This window comes from Opisthorchis viverrini (genome assembly GCF_000715545.1).
Source record: "Opisthorchis viverrini unplaced genomic scaffold opera_v5_203, whole genome shotgun sequence".
NCBI lineage: Eukaryota > Metazoa > Platyhelminthes > Trematoda > Opisthorchiida > Opisthorchiidae > Opisthorchis > Opisthorchis viverrini.
Window position 1 is genome coordinate 547172 of NW_008751859.1, and position 21128 is coordinate 568299.

At 44.9% G+C, this 21128-nt stretch overlaps 1 protein-coding gene across 1 annotated transcript in view; it reads left to right on the forward strand.

Annotated features, from left to right (window-relative positions):
- Positions 1-21128, forward strand: part of T265_14483 (hypothetical protein) — a gene marked incomplete at both ends in the record, with an annotated part of 56234 nt that overhangs the window by 27153 nt on the left and 7953 nt on the right. Inside the window, 9 exons of the mRNA XM_009173857.1 lie at positions 9394-9465; positions 11517-11642; positions 12222-12445; positions 17135-17287; positions 17332-17566; positions 18576-18674; positions 18972-19040; positions 19981-20083; positions 20496-20616. Of these exons, the coding sequence (XP_009172121.1) occupies positions 9394-9465; positions 11517-11642; positions 12222-12445; positions 17135-17287; positions 17332-17566; positions 18576-18674; positions 18972-19040; positions 19981-20083; positions 20496-20616 (1202 nt within the window). The remainder of the gene's footprint in view (positions 1-9393; positions 9466-11516; positions 11643-12221; positions 12446-17134; positions 17288-17331; positions 17567-18575; positions 18675-18971; positions 19041-19980; positions 20084-20495; positions 20617-21128) is intronic.

Genomic DNA, 21128 nt, shown 5'->3' on the forward strand with positions numbered 1-21128 from the left:
TGATGATGATGACCTTTTTCAGCGGTTTCTTCAGTAGAAAACAGATCCAAAACAACCGGTAGTTACGGCTACATTCCACGCCAACATAGCGCTCCACTTGTTCATTGTTTACTTCTCGATTGTAGATTTTTGGTTTCCACGACAGCTACCTCAACTCGTCTGTCGGAACCTTGCTTGCGACCTTGAATGGTCTGCAATTTCACGTGTTTTTAACCAAATGATATGCATATGTAATTTGTCTTCGTTCCGAGAATGTCTGTCAGGTCAGCTGATCTAACCTTGACTGGAAACACTACAATGTGGCTGGCTAACAACGCTTGTCGATAGCATACAGTTCCCAGTGTGTGCTCAGAGTATACAACCGATGCTGAGCCTATAGGTACTTCGGAGTTTTTCCCACTGAGATAAGTAGTTTGATTACTTACGTTTTATCACCATTCGAGATTACATCACCAGTCCGCTGTTGTGGGGTGCAGCCGGGCGGTACGCCACTTGCTATGCGTTAAGTAATCTTGCATGTATGTCAATATACACGCTAATTGGGAGGATGGCCTTCCAATATGATAGTTATGATTACTAACGCTCCTTATTTTGAGGTCGAGTTATTCAGTATTCGCACGATTTTTCAATACACACAGATTCTTGAGGGATTGGGAAAGTGCTACTCAACTAGACATGACTACCTAAGTGCGTTACCCTCCAAGCTCAACTAAAGTAGCCATGTCCAATTTTCCAATGTCCCGAGTTTGGTTACTTATAAAATTATCTCCAAAACACGACTTTCATTAGGGATTTTATGACTTGTTTTTCTCTTTTGTTACTGACAAAATCAGCCTTAGCAGCAGTTCTCACAAAATACACTGTTATGCCTGTTTGCGGTTATAGGCCAAAATGTCCGTTAACGCAGTATTGTGTAGGTCCTGTCATTTGCTCACATATTTGCTTTTTCATGCGGTGGCATGGGGAAACTTTGGTTTTACCAGAGACCAAATGTCATCTGCCCTACTGTTTGGCGAGCTGTGGATCCGTTGTCGAAATTTCGGCTTTTGAAGAAGCTGGTAGAAACGGAAATCTATTTGTTCCTTAAGTGGTCGCCTAGGGAAGACCGTTGCCCGACTACTCGCTTGTTTGCTTGAGGATATTGAGCTCACATACGATGGGAAACATGACATGAAATTCCAAGACCTTGGGATTAATTTTTAAACTCTACAATTCAGTTTCGGGCAACTGATCGACAGGGCAATTAAGCAGTGCTTCCAAGGGCTCTTTAATTGGCATTTTCCCCTGTACCCATCTTCTTCACCGGAGCCGCTCAAAGTAATTTTTGAATATATATTCTTCCCGTTTTATGGATCCCTAATATTTCTTTCTTAAACCGCCACCTGCCGGCTGAACCACAAATCCCAGCGCTATTAAAAAAACGATGATTGGTCTGTCTTATTTAATGGCTTGATTGTCTGTACCTGTTTGGGAACAAAAAACGGACTTCAGGCTTCAACGCTGCTGTTTCGTTCATCGTACCTTGGTGAAAATGGTGCTACCACTCACCGACCACAAGCTGCCAGCTTGATGTGCTGGTCGGGCTTGAATTCTACAGTTATTCGGTGCTTAGAACTTCGTGAAGAACCAATCCTGGCTGAAAGGACCTAGGAGAGCAGCCAAACGAGGCACAGCGAGCCCCCGTGTTGCGGAACGGTTTGGTAGTAAAATTGCATTGTTTCCCGCGGCAGTGGTGTGAAAGCAATGAACTGTTCCCTCCAAACGACCTGTTGTACTGCCTTCTTCCGAGTTCAAAAACCGCACTCCGGTCGGTTGCGGAGACCGTTTCGCTTGACTGGTTCCTAATAAACAGTCGTCTCTGTGGAATGCAGTTGTCTGGCTTAGCTTAAATTGATACGTGGTAAACTCCCGTATCTGAGAAACATGGCTCTTTTGGAATCTGTCACGATGGACCTGTCAGTCAGCAAAATGTACATATGCGCATTACCTTACCGGCCGATATGAATGCTCGATTTATCTGACCAAGTCCACAAGGAGCACGTTTGGGTGGGGGATTTAGAATGGATATTCGAGTAACGGAAAGTGACTATTTCAGTTACTAGCTGAACGTCTTCTATTCCTAGCCGGTAAGCACACTCCTACATTTCTTCACTTAAAGTCACCAGCAGTAAATTATTCATGAACTCAATTAGATCATGTGACAAGTGGTTACCGCTGACACAGCTGCCATTGGCAACAGCAATCCAATGAGATATCGTTCATTCAACGCGACAAGTGCCTCGCACAGACGCTTTGCACCATGTACTCGCCTAAGAAGAAGTCGAAACCCTGGCTGTCAACCTTTAGAACGAAAGAGCGCCTGCCTAACTGGACGCCTCAACACGAAATTCAGTTGCTAAGAAAAGTGTAACTGTCATTGTACTTACCCAGTAGCCGTAGCGTCCAAGCTGCTTTCCCTCATTGTCTTGCATAGGGGGGTCGATTATCGAGACGGCCGATTACGCGAAAACCGTGCTGGGTTTCGCTCTGTTTGAGTTTACGTTTATCATGTATTCACCTTGAGACGGCCAACAGTAGTCGTTTTGCTTGGCGTGAACGTTGATTTCTTTTTTGTCGATTGCCGGACGCCATAGCACCGCCGGGTTACCAAAGCTGCTTCAGCCCCTCAAAACGTATGACACTTTTAACTCCAACATCTCGAGGGACGGGATGCGCCCGGGGCGTTCACTCGTAGCTATTGAGTGCTTGGGTGGTTTCACTGTCCTTGCGTCGGGTCATTGAGGAATTCAAACTCTTTTTAAATAACTCAACGAACCTTGCTACACGTTTCGGCATGCGCTTCACACCTGGAAGGTGTGAAATCGGCGAGATGACAGGATCAAACCCAAGGGTCACACTTGCATGCTTATTTAACCAGATAGTTGGATCGGTCCAGACAGTCTGGCAGAGGACAAAATCATTTATCCAGGTAGGTAAGAGCGTTTTTTGCCAAACTCCGACGCCGGCGTGACATTTGCCAGGGACAGATTATACACTAGCCGTGGTCAACAACGTGGCCTCTTCGCGCAGAAGGTGACTTCTCGTATTTGGCCATCGATGTCTTCTAAGCTCTGTCCATGTCCACTACAAATAGATGGGTTTTTTTTTACGAAGGAACCGCCTCCCGCCAGACTAATCGCTCCGTAGATAACGCTAGTTAGAGGACCAAAGGACCAGTTCTCTCTGTTTATCTCTATACGGTGTATAAACACGGAAAGGAGAATACTCTGGCCTGGTAACGACGTCGAAAGCTCCGATCCCTAAAATCCCTAGGGTTGACTACTATCATCTCTCCCTGAACGGGATGCAGCACATTAGTGACGCTGATAGACCTTGTCCAGTTCCGCCACACCTGTATCAAGGCAGTCAGAACAATATCACATCATTGAGCTGTTTAAGCCATGGTGGGCAGTAGTTCTGTACCCATTTTCTCGTCCGTTCGGAAGCTGCTGAAAGTTGGATCAAGCGAACTCTTGTGTGTTTAGCAGCTGAATACCTGAAGCGGTCAGGGCGGTTGTTCACCCATGTAATTCACGTCACGGGTTTTGGTGTTAACTGGCCATCTCAGTGACAACTTCTTGGGTGTCTTCACTTTCCAACGGATTGTTTCTCGTTGTTACTTAGCCGTGAAGTTCAAATCCGTAGTTCATCCTATAAGTTAAATACCCACAAAACAATTCATCATATGCCATTGTCACAAGACAAACAAGACGCGTGTTGTGACCAATGCAGCTCCACTTGATGAATCCGGCAGATGCTTTTTGAAGCACGTACTCCAATACTGCGGCCTTCTTCAGCGCAGAGGTCGTCCACCATTGCACTTAGCTGTGCACTCTCACCGCCAACTCTTAGTAGCCGCAAACCAACTGTTCTGTGCAATGATCACTCGATTGCGCAAACGGTTACGAAAATGACCATGTGTCCCGTGTTACTGGACATTTTCAGCAATGTGCATGGTTCGACACACGCAAAATTCCTGTGTACATGAACTGGATAACCTGACATATAAGTTTGACAAAACGGTTTCCCTCTGAATAGATTAAAGGGAGATGATGATTCAGTCATGTGGTCAAACTGCACATCCATGTTCCATCCTGAACATGCAGCTGACTACGTTCCTCACTCTTATTGTGTGACCTATCTGATGGGTATGTGGTGCTTTGGTTTACGTGTCACTAACAATGTTTGCTGTCTACCGAACACTGTTCACATCTGATCGGAACTGCGTGTTAGCAACCAGCAAGTCCTTATACTAGTATGGTAATGGGGGCAATTCATGTCCTACGGGTTCAGCGTTGATGCATCACCAACTTCGCTGGTTACAGCCTGCTTTGCCAAGGCCCAGGGACCAAGCATCCTGCGAATAGTAAGTACAGTAGTTAGTTGGAAGTAAGTAGTTTGACGGAAACGGACGAACACAGTCACTGCCCAGTTAGGCACAACAGTTTGATTTCGAGCGCCATCCAGGGGTCTAGGGATTGGTTAGAGGCGATTTCTGAAGCGGCGCAGAATCGACACAAAGTGTTTTTCATCGAATTGAGCTGGAACTGGGGACTTGACCGTGTCCCCCGGGCTGATTAGTACACACAATTAGTACACAGTGTGCAGCACACAGGCTGTCTCGAGAGTCCGTTGCGAACTTAAACCTTTCTGAAACAAGTTAGAATGGGAGTTTTGCTCAAAATTCGCAGACAATCCGTTACCCGTCCGCCTTTGTTGTGGTACAATTTTGCACTTCCTTTATTACATTCACTGTGGCGCTCGGGCCTGTCGTCATATACTGGGCTTATATGAGTTGAATTGAATTATATCAGACCAAATACAGTCTAACTTAGGACACAATAAGTACTAGATTGCTTTTAAGGTCTATCCACACACGTCAGCAATACTTGTCCTTTCAAATTCAAACCGAAAATGTCTAATTCTCCTGGAGGAACCTAGGAGAGCCTTCCAGGCTTCAATTTCCCAGACTCATTCTTCTATTAAGTTGAGCGAGTAGATTTCTTCGGGATAGAAAAACGAAAACTCTAAGTTGAAGTGGGGGAATAGGTTACCGCACAACTTTGTTTCAAAACCCGGTGTAAGCGGAGGGATAGGGATTATGAAAACGGAAGATTGCCGTGTCCAGTCTGTTGTGTTATGCGTCTATCCAAATCTGAGGAAGCGGTGGATCGAAACTGGATCTTACACCTTAGAATACACATAGCACTCCTAAGCCCATAATGGAAGATCAGCGTTTTTTGTGTCAGATACGATGGCATTCTTCGCCGAGCAAAATTAGTCCAGCACACTTTCTGCCCTGGCAATAGCCCTGGTGTACAGATGACTGCCTGGAATGATCCAAGACGAGCTTATCTTATGTCACCAGACCGATTGCTATCCGGCAATAACATTTGCTTACCCTAAAATCGGTTACGGAGCATTAACTTCGAGCTTTTGTGTTTGTATTCCTTACACACGAGTCGAAGTGTATATAAATACAAATAATAATCATTAACTCAAATAATAATTTGTATTCCGCCAACTGCGTACAGTTTGATATTGAAGTAGCACATGAGCTTGACAAAAACTTGGGGACCCTGACCACTTGGTGAGCCCAGAGAAGACCATGGTGAAGAAGGTTGTCCAGCTGTAGCACCTTTTCGGTTCCTAGCTTCCATACCACACAAAGGAGGCACGAGGGCTGGGATACTGCCAGGTTGCCAAAGCCTAGACGGGGGAAGTCGAGAGGCAGAGGTCGGGTTCGAACGACGGACCTTCCGGTCAGTAAATTCGCGCTCTAACCATTTAGTCCATCTCACCCCAGGGAAGACTATGATACGCTGTCAAACAGTTTTCAGCATATTTTGATATCTTTGATACGTTCCCAACTGAAACATGGGGTGGCTTTTGTGCATAACATTCAGTTGCACAGTACTGTAGACTGGAAATTCACGTGAGTCTCTCGTTAACCCCAATTTAACTTACGAGTGAGCGTACTTTGCTTTTGTTAGCCGTACGACTATCTTGTCGGTTCCTGTCAACCTCATTCCATTTTTCCAACCATATGGAGCATCGTTAGAAGTCTCTTTCTAGCAATTAGCCGTACCGACCGATGTGGTCTATATTTATGCATCGGGAGATTCATGAGAACATAATTTGGTCAGACATCCAGAAATGGGCATTAGGTAATGTCCGAGATTTCTGTTCACATGTGGACGGAATGCGCAGGTAAACTTGTGAAGGAGAGAATTTGTGCTGAAAACTTCATTCCTATGCAGTAATTAAGGTGGCGTTAGCTGAACTAAATTTGAATTTACTGTGTTGTGGAGGCTTGGCGCGAAATTCAAAAATCGAGGATAGGTTGACGTTGCTATTAAGTCATTGTTGATTGTTGGCTTTTGAAAATGCTCGTTCTGTACAGTGGAAATTCGCTCAGAGTTGGTAAGAGATGGTTGTTGGCGATTTAAGGTGGTTAAAAGATTGAAATTTTAATCAGACAGATCACACTGTCAGGTGTGGTTTGATTCACCAACAGCAACATTCCCCTTAGTGGTAGACGTCTGGGCATCAGTAATTATAGGTTTCATTTTGGACTAACGAAGGGTTCGAAGGGGTAGTGAGCATGTCTAGTAGCGTGACAAGATGAAAACGGGAGTTACACCCCGATGAGACCATGCTCAAAGTCTGCACAGAGTGTTTGAGTGCGATTGCGGTTAATCTGTGTAGGAGCTTGAGATAGCTCAGTGGTTAATACGCGTACTTACTGACCGGGAAGTCCGTGGTTCGAACCCAACCTCTGCATCTCGACTGCTCCTGTCTAGGTTTGGTGGACCTGGTAGTATCTCAGCCCTCGTGCCTTGGCTATGAATGTAGTACTCGATCAAAGGCTTGCCGGATCTTTAGGCTTGGTCGTGGTCATAAGCATGTGTAATGATGAATGAAACCTGGGTTGCTTGAGGGAGAAGATCATTGTTAATCGAATCCGAATTACGCGGGTTGACGAGAGATTTAACTGGTAGATGTGACACGTGCTTTACATCTGTTATTCGCTTCATCATGGATAACACGGGTTGTGGTTGACTGTTCTGTACTAGGTGATATTACAAAACTCCGCCCTTCGAAACCAAGCTTTTGGCCTGACTGAGACCAAAGAGACAGTAGTCAGTACGACGGCACATTTGTCCTCCATTAGCACAAAAAGACTATCCACTAATGCGTTTGGAAAGCTGTCTGTCAACCAGATAGCAGGGTGCCTTAGCCCGCGATGAATTTGACATTCAAGTGTCAAACAAACGTTGCACCAAACAGGATGAACATTCTGTTCGTCAAAATGTCCTGGAATATTTCGGATTTTTTTTTACGTACTCTGGTCATCTTGAAGCAGTAGGTGATTGCTGGTAGGCAGCTTTCTTAACCCCTGCTTGCTTAATTTGGCAATTCTCAGTCTTGGACGTCCAAGTCAAACGTGCTTCACTCGAGTCAGTATACTTTTGGTGTTCGATAGACTTACTCTGTCCGGTAAAACATGAGCGCGAGAAGAATTTCGGATTGTATTTTCTCCGTAGGCACCTAAACTCACCTATTTACACCTGTCCCTATTGTTTGCGTACACAATATTCCCTCCTGAAGCGAGGATACCACTGTGAAAGGTGTCCCCCTGAAGAGTGAAGTATCTTCGGACCCAACACCGGTGTGTCGGGACATTGGACAGATTCCGAGAGTTTCGATTTATTTTTTGACATCTATTTGGCGTTCTGTCTTATTGAATTGTAATTCGGTTTGAAGCCTATGTTTCGCTTGTTGCTTTAAAAGAGATAGCTTGGTTTACTCGATCGTCTAGTGTAAGTTGATATTTTTTTTTGGTTTCTTACTTAGTTCACTGTTATTTTTGAAACACTCATCGAAATGTTCACACGTATACAGTACAAGTGATAACACAATCCGAGGTCGATATCGATTAGCAGTAGGTCTTGCAAAACCATCCGCACACCGCTCTAAAAACAGTTGGGACTCGAAAGGCAGCTCGAATTGCTTATGTTGCAACACCAGCTTCCGGATTTGTGTCATCTGTGGATTTTGATCGTGCAATACCGGAGCTGGGATTCACTGAGCTTCACTTTGGCTTGAAAGATTGCATGCTTTTATCCTATATTCCGATGGTCATCGGTGCCTTCGTAGCTAAACAGTAGTTGACTGACTGCTGCGTTTCTGCGATGAAGTGGTGAATAGGCCAGGACGTGAGAGTGAATCAGAATCACGAGGGCAGCAAATGGATCTTACAGATTGTGATTTGTACAGCACCTGACCAGCCATCGTCAATCAAAGGGAGTTTTTTTCTATTAGGAGCCCCAGCCATGAAAGGTCAATAACCAATGAAAAAGGCTTCAGCCAAATGGGGGGATGTGGGAGGTTCGCACCTTCCTGGTTGGGACCCGTGGAATTCTCCATGCAACTGTGCGCTATCATTTCCAGGCCTGACTACGTTTGTGCGCCAGGATTGTGTTGGACAAGGTTAAAAAAGAATGCTGTCACTCATGCTGGTTTTATCCTACTTTCGCACAATGCCCAGATATGTTTTTGGCGTTGCGGGCACCTTGTTTCTAATAATTTTCCACAAGGACGTCAAGTTTTTTTTTGGTAAAAAGGTGGTCAAGATCTCTTTGATCGAGTTTTTAACGTGGGGTTTATGCGGAACATTCGGTACAACGTTTCCTAAAACAGTCGGTATATACTTTTGTATGATTACTTATCAAACGACTTTGCAAAGGCACTAGTTTGACGTTGCCTGAGATTTTTTTGTGAGGCGCCCCCTCATTTTGTGGGCTGGATAGGCACATAAAAGTTGTCTAACTTTGTTTCTGGGTGGGTCAGTATCCGAGATACCATGTTACTTATAAGACTGATGACTCCCAATAAGGATGAAGCAGCTCTACATTCCTTCTCACCTTTTTGGCATAGATTCGACCTACTGCTAAGACGAAACTTCAACTAAAAACCTACGAGGTTGCTGATGCTTTAAAAACTATGGCGTAAGATTGATGGAAGCTGGAGCTACGTCCCAGTAAGGACGGATACTCATAGTGAGCTATGGGGGGAGATTTTCAGCAACCTTTTGTGCTACTGAAAAGATCCTAGAGCAGTCGGTAGGTGTGTCTACTTGGATAACCCCCAAGTTTGATCGCTGTTACACTATGAAAGAGGCCTGTACTCGTAGCTTCCAGTCGTTACGCAATCAGCGACAGGCCTCATACCCTTGTTAAAGACCTTGTCTGAATGGATTTATTTGCGAAACTGGGTTCGAACACTCAAAATGTCTTCCTACCACTCGGTTTATTTACGATGCTCTAATCCACAGCTTTACATTCTCTTTAGGTTTTACTAGAGACGCTTGTTGTCCTCGGTGCACAAGTGCGGTGGTGTGCATGCAACATCTACTCGACTCAAGTAAGTTGGATCGTGTGACCATGCGTGGTCGATTGGTCGATCGATTGATGTTTCAAAACCAAAGCAACGGCTACTGTTTGTGTCACATTTGTCACGGGTTGTACCCTTTCTGGCACTATTTTGTTTTCTATCGCGGCCTCGCATATTTTTTCAATCGTTCAAATCGAACCAACACGCACACATATGTTTGAACGAAAATCGGTTGTTTCGTACCGTTTCAGGTGTATCGTTCCGATTCACCCTGGTTTGTCAAGAACTGTGCAAGCTAGACTGACCCATGAATCACTATATATTTAGTAGCTTACGAATTACGTTCTAAAGATATATCCACTTTTATAAAGTACGTAATTCGACTGTGTGCCACACACCCCATGACGTCAGTGACAAATCCCACCGGAATTCAATCAGCAGACTTGGAGATATCAAGAAGTGAAAAGTGGCCCGACAAGATTGTCACCATCCTATCGTACCGTTCCCTCAGTGGGTATTGTGGTCGTATTTTGCAACATTTTTAACCCCAAAACTTCCATTAATCAATTTTAATGAGTATGCAGGTCGAATTTGGACTGACGCTACCAACTATTTTTTTCAGACCATGGATGCCCGTAGCTTTGTACACTCGTCACGCTAGTATGCTCTAGGGTGTGTACTTTAATTGCAGATCAAGACCAAAAGTTGATCCCCCGCGAGACGCCTCAAAAGCCATCTCTAGCTAATGTGATGAACGTGTTCTCCGTTCAGTATCCCACCCTCGACTCATGGTAATCTAAAGTATTCTGACGTTTGGCCAGTTCACTGTCTCGTTTACGCAGCGCCTGCTCAAACCATTAGAGACATCTGTGTTGAATCGTCTCCGAAAGGCGCTGAATGTCTTGGCAACTTCACCTGACATAGTCACTGGATAATCTTTTTATCCGTTGCACTTTTAACGTAAGTCGTAGAAGATGACAAACAGATACCTGAAGTTTCTGTGGACTGAAGGGGCCAGGTCTTACGAAGAACTATATAACACCCTTTCGGTGCCTAGCTGTCATGCCACCAGAAAGCTGAGGGCTGGAATACTGCCAGGTCGCCCAACTCTAGACAGGGGAAGTCGAGAGGCAGAGGTCGGGTTCGAACCACGGACCTTCTGGGTTAGTAAGTTCGCTCTTTAACCACTTGTTCCATCTCACCCCGACCCGTGTGCTTTCATTCCAACTGAAACCAGGCTTCCGCCAGCATCTGTGCACAGAATCGGTGCACACTTTTGCGTCGTGAATCAATATCTACTGATTCCGCGTTTAAAGCTGAATGCTTGAATCGAGTGATCGTCCGGTGGTCATAATAATACCGATTCCATATGATTCACTCAGTGAAAGCGATCGACAGAGCCGTTGTGGCAGCAAACCTTACTAAGTTTTAGTATGGGCAGACTGAAAGCCACTACCTTTTGGTTTACGAAGTGGGTCCCTCAGAACTCATGTCAGGGTGTTTGGGCAGGTCGTAAAGGCATACCGATGAATAGGAATGCTCGTTTGAGTGCGGACCTAGTCCTCGTGGGGAACGTATACAGTGGTTGCCAGTAGTTGGATACGAAAGCGAAAAACTTATGCATATGAAATTAACGAGGGATATTGTCATTAGACATGTTAGATTTTTTTGCTTTCATTCGCATATATAACATCAGTGCAAACATTCTAATAGGCTAGGAATTTCCAACTCAGATGGGTTGATGCTGCAAACAGATATTACTCGTAGGTTTATTCAACATTACCCTCTTTGTTGGCCCGGGTGTTTGTTGGCTTTTAGTTGATCTATTAACTGAGCTTTGCTACGGATTCGCAAATTTTCCCCTACCGGTCGAGCAGGTTTCGTTAATGCGTTTATACTGTCTGTGCGATCAGTGACGAGACGTTCGCTAACCAATACCAAGTGCGGCGATTAGGTCAACTTCCACTTGTTCCACAACCAAGGTCACGTGTTATCGCCCGTGCTCGCAGACATAAGCAATATCACTTGAGCCATCCACAGTGTTTTGCAACGTTGATAATGAATATCCCGTTACATTTCAGAACGAAGTCGCTGCCGCGTTGGCCGAGAAAGGTTACGCAATCTACGCTTGGAAGGGAGAATCTGAAGAGGACTTCTGGTGGTGTATTGATCAGTGCATAAAGCATGACTCATGGCTTCCAAATGTCGTAAGTGGCGTACAAACAGTTCGTTATCGTCATTTCGTGTAATTGTTGCGAAATCCTATTTTTGTCCTAGTCTTTTTTATTACTTCCCCCCATCTACAACAAAATGCTTTTCTATCTTGAGATTAGTTGCTTTTATTAGGCTGTCCGTTGGTACTGCAACCGCGTCAGTCACGTGTGTTTAGTGGGGGCTTAGTTTTAAGTTCACGCAAAGCATTCATTTTTCACTGGCGAAAGAACGTCAGAACGTGATGACTACTCGCCAAGTATCGATTTTCATCTAAATCTATTTACAAGCCTTGGTTTATTCTTCTCAATTTGCTTGTTACATTGAAACCTCTCCTTATGGCAAACACTTGTCTGATCCGAAGAAATTTCAGTTTGGTCTCCACCGAATCAGTTCTCATTGTTCGACTAGTAGGAAATGTTTTGCCTTGCTGAGCATGCTACTTATAGAATGCAAGTAACAAATGGACATCTCACCTTGTGAATCTGAGACATCGTGTTGTTGGGCATGGTGCATGCTCAGGGTCCACAGTCTTCGTTCTGCACTCATGAGTCCCCATCATGTATCCCATACAGGTTCTGGATGACGGCGGTGACCTAACGCATCGCTTGCACAAGGAATATCCCGACCTACTGTCCGGAGTTCGAGGCATTGTGGAAGAGAGTGTAACCGGAGTGCATCGACTCTATCAATACGTGAAAGCTGGAACTCTACGCGTTCCAGCGATGAATGTCAGTGATAGCATCAACAAATCCAAATTCGATAATTATTACTTGTGCAAAGAGTCCGTAGTTGACGCGTGAGTCCCCCCTCTCCACCTATTTTGTATTTCCAAATGAGATACGCAGTTTCGTCATAGAAATGACACCAGTTAGTTTCGATTGCTCTGTTTCTCAATTATTCTAACGGCTTGGTTATATTCTGCTTGGGCTAGGGTACTTTTTCCATCCATCCGGAAACAATGCTTTGTCTACCTATGTGAATGTATGCCAACATCGATCACGGGTCTCTTGCTGGCGTTTCATCCATGTTAATTTTTTGGATGTCAGTGTATTGTGTTCAGTAATTGTACGCTTTAGGTCTAGAAATTGGGCGAATTTTCACCTACACCTCTCAACAGACAAGCCAGACAACGTCATCATGGAGACTCACTGTGAAGCATGGAGCTTGTTCTGGAGACGGAAGCGCTAGCCTAATTTGTTTTAGGGTTTTCAGGTCACGTGCTTTGGGTCTTTCCAAATCCCTAAATCTTGTGTCCCAATATATTTCGCATGTGCGTTGAATCGAATTAGATCAAATCAGGTCGTTTTGATCATGATTTGACTTTGCCGCCCGACAAGTCTAGGACCGTGATAGTGACATGTTGCGGATGACGACCAGAAAACCTGTTGGCAGCTATTCTTTTGATCAGAAACTTGTGTTTTAGCACCTTGCTGTATCCCACTTTTCGTTTATTCAAAATGTGCTTTTCGGTGAAAACCACTGTCTGTGATTGACACACTATTCTTTCCCATGGGAAACACCATAATTGGTTGACCTAGGGTAGTTAGTTGCTGTCATGGTTAGCTGCTGGTTCTGCCCATATTTCAAGGTGCTATATGTGCTTCCAGAGGCTGTTACAGCCTAATATGCATTCATTACATTCCGTGTGCATTCACTCTCCGTCTGCTGCGTCAAAAAATCGAATCATGTCGAAACAGCGTTTGGGATGGGAACGGGTGAATCGGTGAGCCGGCTTGGTTGTCTTCGCTTCTCAACTTCGGTCTATCGCATAGATAGTCTGCTCCGGATGGGAACGGTGAATCCGTGAGCCGGCTTGGTTGTCTTCGCTTCTCAACTTCGGTCTATCGCATAGATAGTCTGCTCCTTCAAATCTCCATCGGGAAGGTATTGATACCAAGTTCCTGGTTTGACTGCGCTCCTGATTGTTCATGAGTGAATGTGACAAAGGTGCATACCTGACTGGCAGCCGAAACTTATTCCGATGAAGTACATACGACTGGGTTTCGGTGGGTCCCTCATAGCATGCCAGCGTTAAAGATGGGTATGTGAAAATCGTGCCATGTACAAACAGAAAATTCCCTCCAAATCGCTTGTGTCTAGTTCTTTTTGCTATTCTGTTCATCTTCTTCTATCCCTTATCGTTGCTTATCAAACTCGGAGCACGCGGCCTCAACTCAGACATAGACATGCTTCCCCATATGTGCCACCAACTTCGCCGTACCACTGAGCTGCCGGCTTCGGACAATTCCGTCTCGCTTCTTGCGCTCCGTAACCCAATCGGCTACCAGTTTTCTTCGTCTGCACTTGTTAACCTGTTAGCGTTCGGGTCTCTGGTGGGGAGTTCTTTACTCTGTTCTTGCTGATAGCCTATCATGTGCATGATGGACATTGTTGGTTAATCATTTGGTTAGTTGCCTGATTGTTCGATGCTGGATTGTTGGTTACCGCAATTTATTCTGGCTGCATGAATGCTACACAGTTTGACGGTGGAAAAAACTAGAACAGCAACACGAAACTACGCCATATGTAGCCCCCACTCTCCATTCACCTGGATCCACTGACAGTAGATGGATTCGTGGTTACCCAGGAAAGTCAACACTTTGTTTATCAATATTCCCACTCGTGACATCACGATGATTGCTTTCAGATACTCTATAAGATGATAGGGCAAACGATGATTCACTGTACCGACTTTTCATCCTTCATGTTCGCTCCTCATCATCATTGGTGTTAATGCTTTCTTTAACTACCTTAACGATGGACGCTTCGGAGACAGTCTCCACCTATCGGTACGCATCGAGTCTGTGCTCGTGCTCTGAAGGTAGCTGTACAGCGATCCAAAACCCGTCGGTCCTCTGGACTCGCTTTTCCTTGATGTACACCATCCACCAAAAACGTCTCAAGATCCCAGTATGACTGGAACTAAACTTCCTACCAGTTTCTTCTCGCTACCAGTTGCGCACATATGATGATCTATAGGCCTTTATGCCTGGTTCTATCGGGATTGGTATCGATGTAAGCGGTCGGGTGGAGGGACTTTTGCTTTGCTGGGTGTTATTCAGTAGACATTTTTATGTGGTTCGTTCAATGAATCTGTGAAAGCATCCGGTGATAGTGCTGGTTATCGCTACCTGCACATCGTGCGTGCTCTCCTACGGTCAAGGGCAACTTTCACAACTGTTAAGGCGCATGATTGCGGTGTGCCCACTGCTCCAATATTGTTGTGGTTGCCAATAATAGAAGTGCATAATTAGATGATAGACCCAGCAGGCTTAATTTGGTGGTCGTCGTGGACTGGAGTCGAGAAGCAATCAATAACCGCCAAAGTTCACTGCAGTTTTGTGCTGAACACAGACTATTTCTTTGCTTGCGAACCTTCCAAAAGCCAACTCTCCGCGCCCGTGACCCTCTCCCACAGGGTGAGCTCAAAAGCAAATAAATTCAGCACGATCTATAAGTGGCGCGAATCTGTTGCCAATCACCGCTCGTTCTGGAAAATCCGGTGAATTGACCCACTGCTCCAATATTATTGTGGTTGCCAATAATAGAAGTGCGTAATTAGGTAATAGACCCAGCAGGCTTAATTTGGTGGCCGTCGTGGACTGGAGTCGAGAATCAATCAATAACCGCCAAAGTTCACTGCAGTTTTGTGCTGAACACAGACTATTTCTTTGCGGTCCAACCTTCCCAAAGCCAACTCTCCGCGCCCGTGACCCTCTCACACAGGGTGACCTCAAAAGCAAATAAATTCAGCACGATCTATAAGTGGCGCGAATCTGTTGCCAATCACCGCTCGTTCTCGAAAATCCGGTGAATTGTGGTCCGTTGTTGTTTCTCTGCGTTTTTCGCAGGCACGCAAGTTGTACATATTGTATCTTCATCTTAAGAAGCTTTCGGACCATAGCATGAGGGTAATCTTTAGAAATCACCTGCAGCAACCCCTTTTTGCCAGTTCGTCATCCAATGTTGACCCTCTCTGATAATTGTGTTCTAAAGCCCTGCAAGATCGATTGTCGAGTTACTTTAGGACCTTGGCAGTCTTGCCGCAAATGTTTCGTTACTGACTGGGATGATGTCAAAACTGGGCAGCTGAGTAGCGTTGTGTCATACTTAATTTGCGCCTCGTCGTGTAGCCCTACACAACCCTGGGAATGTATAAGAACTCTTTCAACTAGAAAAAAAGGAAAGCCGTTTGCACGCATCTCGAATGCCGCACCTACGCTTAGCAAGCCCCTGGAGATTGTTACTGAATGCTGCCGAAATGTGTGTGTGGATCAGACTACAATACGGGCTATTGCTGTGCAGTCGTTGGACCGCAGGAAGTTGATAGGGTGTCTTTATGAGAAAACACTGGTATCCAAAGGTTGTTTGACGGCATTCGTGTATCATGTACAAGGCTTATCGCTGACCATTCCATGAGGTCCCACTCTCGATTGAAAACTGTTGGTCCATCAGCGACAAGAGCATCATCATCGGTATTTGTACATATGCTTCGTTTCCCTGACACTTATGTCTCCATATGGATTGCACTGTAAAAGAAAATTTTCTCTCATACTGATCGATATTTGGATAGAGTTAGCTGCCACGTAACCTGCTCATGTGATCCGTGTGTCTCATTCCGATAGGCGCCTTACCGGTGTGATCGTAATGCGTCATCGCTCTGTGTCCCGAGGCACACGATGCCGCAGGAAACCAGCCCCCCAGTCTACTCATAACATAAACGCGGTTTGGCACTAGTGCATGAGGCATGAATCATGCTTCATCCTCCGAATGATCCATGGTTTCACCAGTGAAAATTTTCTACAAAATCATCCAACATCGATGGTGCGTCTGCTGGTGAATGAAACTGAAGAATGTTTTCTAGACTGGCAGAGCACACGAACACCCTCATATTTGGTCCTCATCGACCCAATCGTTTTCAAGTCACAATCGTCATGAGTCCTGTTCAGTTCAGTTTTCCAGTCATAAAGCAAGGGTATGTTGGTTCCAGCTGCTACAGTTTCGGTCACCGGTAGATGAAGCCAAGCATTGGAGGCGTAGCCAGTGAGTTGGGGACACTGGGGAGCTATGCATTAAGGGTGGTAGCTTTGAAACAGTGAGTAGAATATTTCAGTGCTAAGGATTCAAACTTGGATAGGTGAGCCAGTCGGCTCCGTTCAGCTATACCATTACGCTTACGGTAATGCTCCAAATGTCCTTATGAATTCACGGGCTAATTCATACTTGGAGCGGTTGGGTGGCTGTACAGTCGCAAGGTCGTTTTCAGTTCGTCAATCCCCACCTACTCGGATCTAAATGAAACATCCAAATGTCCCATAAATTGGGTATTGATATTGTATCGTCCCGAAACTGGGGATCTCCTCATTTTTCCGTGCATACTTTTCGGCTTGGACAGCTGTTCATGTCGTTTCACATTCGGCCATCACTGTGCTTCGTTTTTCTCTCACTGAATACTTGTTCCCATTCCATCTTTTGTTACCCAAAGGTTGAAGCGAACGACGGACATGATGATCAGTGGGAAGACTGTCCTAGTTTGCGGATACGGGGAGGTGGGCAAAGGCGTATGCCATGCGTTGAAAGGGATTGGAGCTTTTGTATGTATCACAGAGATTGATCCAATCTGCGCTCTTCAAGCTAGGTAAGTGTACTCGGGCAGTGTACTCTATTGTATTGTCTGTCTAGATTAAGTGGTGTAATGCGCGCACTTACTAATGACGACTGTGCAACTATTTCCTTTTTCTCCCCCCCTAGTATGGACGGATACCGTGTGGTGAAAATCGAAGAGGTTATCCGATCTGTTGACGTAGTAATAACCTGCACGGGGAACAAGTCAGTCGTAACACGGGCCCACATGGACAGTATGAAGAACGGCTGCGTTGTCTGTAACATGGGACATTCGAACACGGAAATCGATGTTGTAAGTAGCGGTGTCGCGTCTAGTGGGGTCACGAGTGAGCCTAATTCTTGACCCTCATGGACACAAGTTGAGCGGACCGACCATTTTTTTTTAAATATTCGAATTCTCCGCTGTCAACTCTCAAATATTTGTTTCCTTAGTCTTTAGTTGTGGACCTTGGATGTGCTTGTAATGTTACATCTCGTTCTCAGATGTTTAACTTCAGAAATAAGACCAGAAATTTGGAGCACTTACTGCGGAACCCTCAAAATATACTTTCTTTCGAATTCGGTTTTCAAGTCCATCGTAGCAATGATTAGCTATTCAGAGTTCCAGCTGCCCCAGTGATTAAGGCTCAGACCATTAACTGACCCAAAATGGGCGACCCAGTTCAGCCACGAGCTCAGTTTATTCTGCTGCTCGAAGAATCATTGTGAACGGCTTATTTGCTGCACAATACATACATTTTAATTTCCATCGCATCGACACGATGCCTTGCAACTGTGGTTAGTTGGCATGACAGTAGTGCGCACAATCGCTGGATTGAATCATAGGTTAGGGCCGATTCCGTCTGGTTCGATGGATTATTTAGACACCACGTTGTTCATCATGACATGCAAATTTATCGAGCAGGTCAAGTAAACTACTCTACCAATTATCCGTTTGGATCAACTTACTCAACCCACAGATGACCTACTCTAATCCAAAGTGCAGCAACGTTTTATTAGTTTTGCGATTGAAACGAGCTAGCGGTCGACTCAATATGCGTTTGTGGCGAATAGTGTGTAAAAACAACTTTACCTTAATCGATTCTATAAGAAATTTATCTCTACCTCAAATTGTTCTAAGATCTATCTTACCAATGCTTACCGTCGAATTAATGATGGAATCCTGTGTAGGTATGACCCTGATCATCCACGGTGTCTGCTAAAGTTATTTCCCCTCTGGACCAACTTCGATCGCATTGGATTCCCGTTGTTTTGTGCTGTGTACATTATTTGTACCATTTTCCCAACCCCCCCCCCTCCAGCGATCGCTTCAAACCCCTGATCTGACCTGGGAACGTGTTCGATCCCAAGTCGACCACGTGATCTGGATGGATGGGAAGCGGATAGTCTTGATAGCCGAGGTATGTGCGTCTTTGTAGCTGCACTGTTTAAAGCCCAAACTCCAGGCATATTTATACCAGTTTTGGACACGGTCCGACTTTGTCCATAAAACAGTTTAAATGCTATGCCCCCAACGCACTTGTCCAGCTTCCTTCCTAATTTGTTATTATTCATAGTTTGATGGACCCATTCAAGAATTCTGATGTTTTGTAGATTAGTCTTCTTTTCAGAACATGGTTTAGTCGTTTGCTCGATGCATATTCAAGAACTGCGCGAATGGCTTTTCCAACTAACCCTTATGTTTTCCATTCCTCCAGGGCCGCTTAGCGAATCTGAGTTGTTCCACGGTTCCATCGATTGTCATTTCGGTGAGCGCAAGCACTCAGGTGGGTCCTTGCTGGTTCTGATTTACCATTGAAGTGCGTGGAATGACTGTCGAGTAACACACAGGTGTTGAGTTAACAAATCGTCGGAAAATCGTCATTTATTTTTCAAGCCCCACCCTGAATACAACCGTAATGTTTAGGCAACTCGTAAACAAACCTGAAAGATAATTTAGCACTAGCATCTTCGTCACCATTTTACTTCAGTATGACTGATTTGCAAGAACATTAACCGGATTCCAGCTACCCGAGTTCGACGGTGAACTCCACTCCGATTTCAACCCATGGTAAATTTCATTTTCAGGCGGTGTCCACTTTTTGTTTGTCCTTCAAGGTAGGCGAAACTGACAGTCCCCATCACTGTGAACAGAAAAAAGCGAACGAAGTGTGATTGAATTGATGGCTAAAGTCTGAGATTGTGAAATCCATGATCGAGTCGTTGCTAACTTATTCATTGATCTGCCAAACCTTGGCATAGTATTTCTTGCATCAGCAGCAGTACGGGCGACTCTACAATCGAGGGAATCCTTATGTCTCCATCTTTCTGCCTAGGATGCACTTCACTCGAGTTTCTCCTTCTCATAGTGCATATCTGCAACTCCACCGGGATGTTTGCGCGCTCGACTGGCCTGAAGCACCATGTCCGCGCTTGGTTGGTATGTGTGATTTGCCATAGGGCTCGAACACTGGCACTGTGCTGATCCTCAAAAACTTTCATCGTAGTTAGCATCACATTGCGGGGTTCGAATCTGGGACCACGTGCTACTGATCTGCTCTAAAATGGTCGAAACTGGAATTAGCGTTTTTCCTCTAACCTGCGCCCGGCAAAATCACCAACTGATGACGAAGGAGTGACTGCTCAAACGAAACTGATCTGAACAAGATTTTAACACAAAGCACAACCATTCTCAAATAATTTTACAGTGCCTGACGGATTTTACAGATCTTCCATGTCTTCCTTTTCCAGGCATTGGCGCTCATCGAATTGTACAATGCCCCACCTGGCCGTTACAAGAATGATGTCTATCTTTTACCGAAAAAGATGGGTAGGTTTTTATCTCATTTATTCAACTCATATCCTCTCATTCATGCAATAGGTAGTTTACAATGTTTTCAGAACTTTGTTCACACTAATGTTTTATTCCCAGTCACTCAATGTGTTGAGAGGAACGACTAAGGAAGCGTCACAGTGATGGCCTGATCTATGAGCTCACACAGACACCTTTGGTACAAAGAACGTCGTGGTTGTCACTTTGCCTCTGTATCTTGTGACAAGATGCGGGCCGAGTTCATGCATGCCGATAATTCTAGCACGTTTTGCTGAATCCTGTTTCAGCAAGACTTGCTCTCTACTACAGCGACTGAATTTCCACCTCTAATGGCTTTCACCTCGCTGTTTTTCGCACAACTATGGTGATTGATCGCTTGACAACTAGTTCGTTTACTTCACCCTTTCAGACGAATATGTGGCCACACTCCACCTTTCCTTGTTCAACGCCCGGCTGACTGAACTCACCGATGATCAAGCCAAATATTTGGGCGTCAACAAAACTGGCCCTTTCAAACCAAGCAATTATCGGTAGGTTGTGTGTCTGTATCGGTTGTACTGACGATACTGTTCTAACAGACCCAAGACCTCAGCACAATCGATTGCCTTTTCCGTGAAACTCACCGGCCTGATCCGTAACTTCAACCATAGAACGATCAGAACTAGCAGCTCTGAGCTAAATTGCAGTTTCTGAGATTGTGGCAGTGACCAACAAATCCCATAATAACTGCCAATTAAACACAAGTACTTTTGTTTAAAGACATCTACATAGATTAATTCCAGCAATCTGTTGGACCACGTCGAGTTGCAGTTTCTTGTGGCAGTGACCAACAAATCCCATAATAACTGCCAATTAAACACAAGTACTTTTGTTTAAAGACATCTACATAGATTAAATTAATTAATCTGTTGGACCACGTCGAGTTACGCGCAAAACCCCAAAAGCCAATTCTTTCAAATGGAGGTTTATCTACAAATGCGGTACTATAAGTACAATGACAAAATGATAAAGCTTTACAAACCTCAAATCGTGGGACTATGCC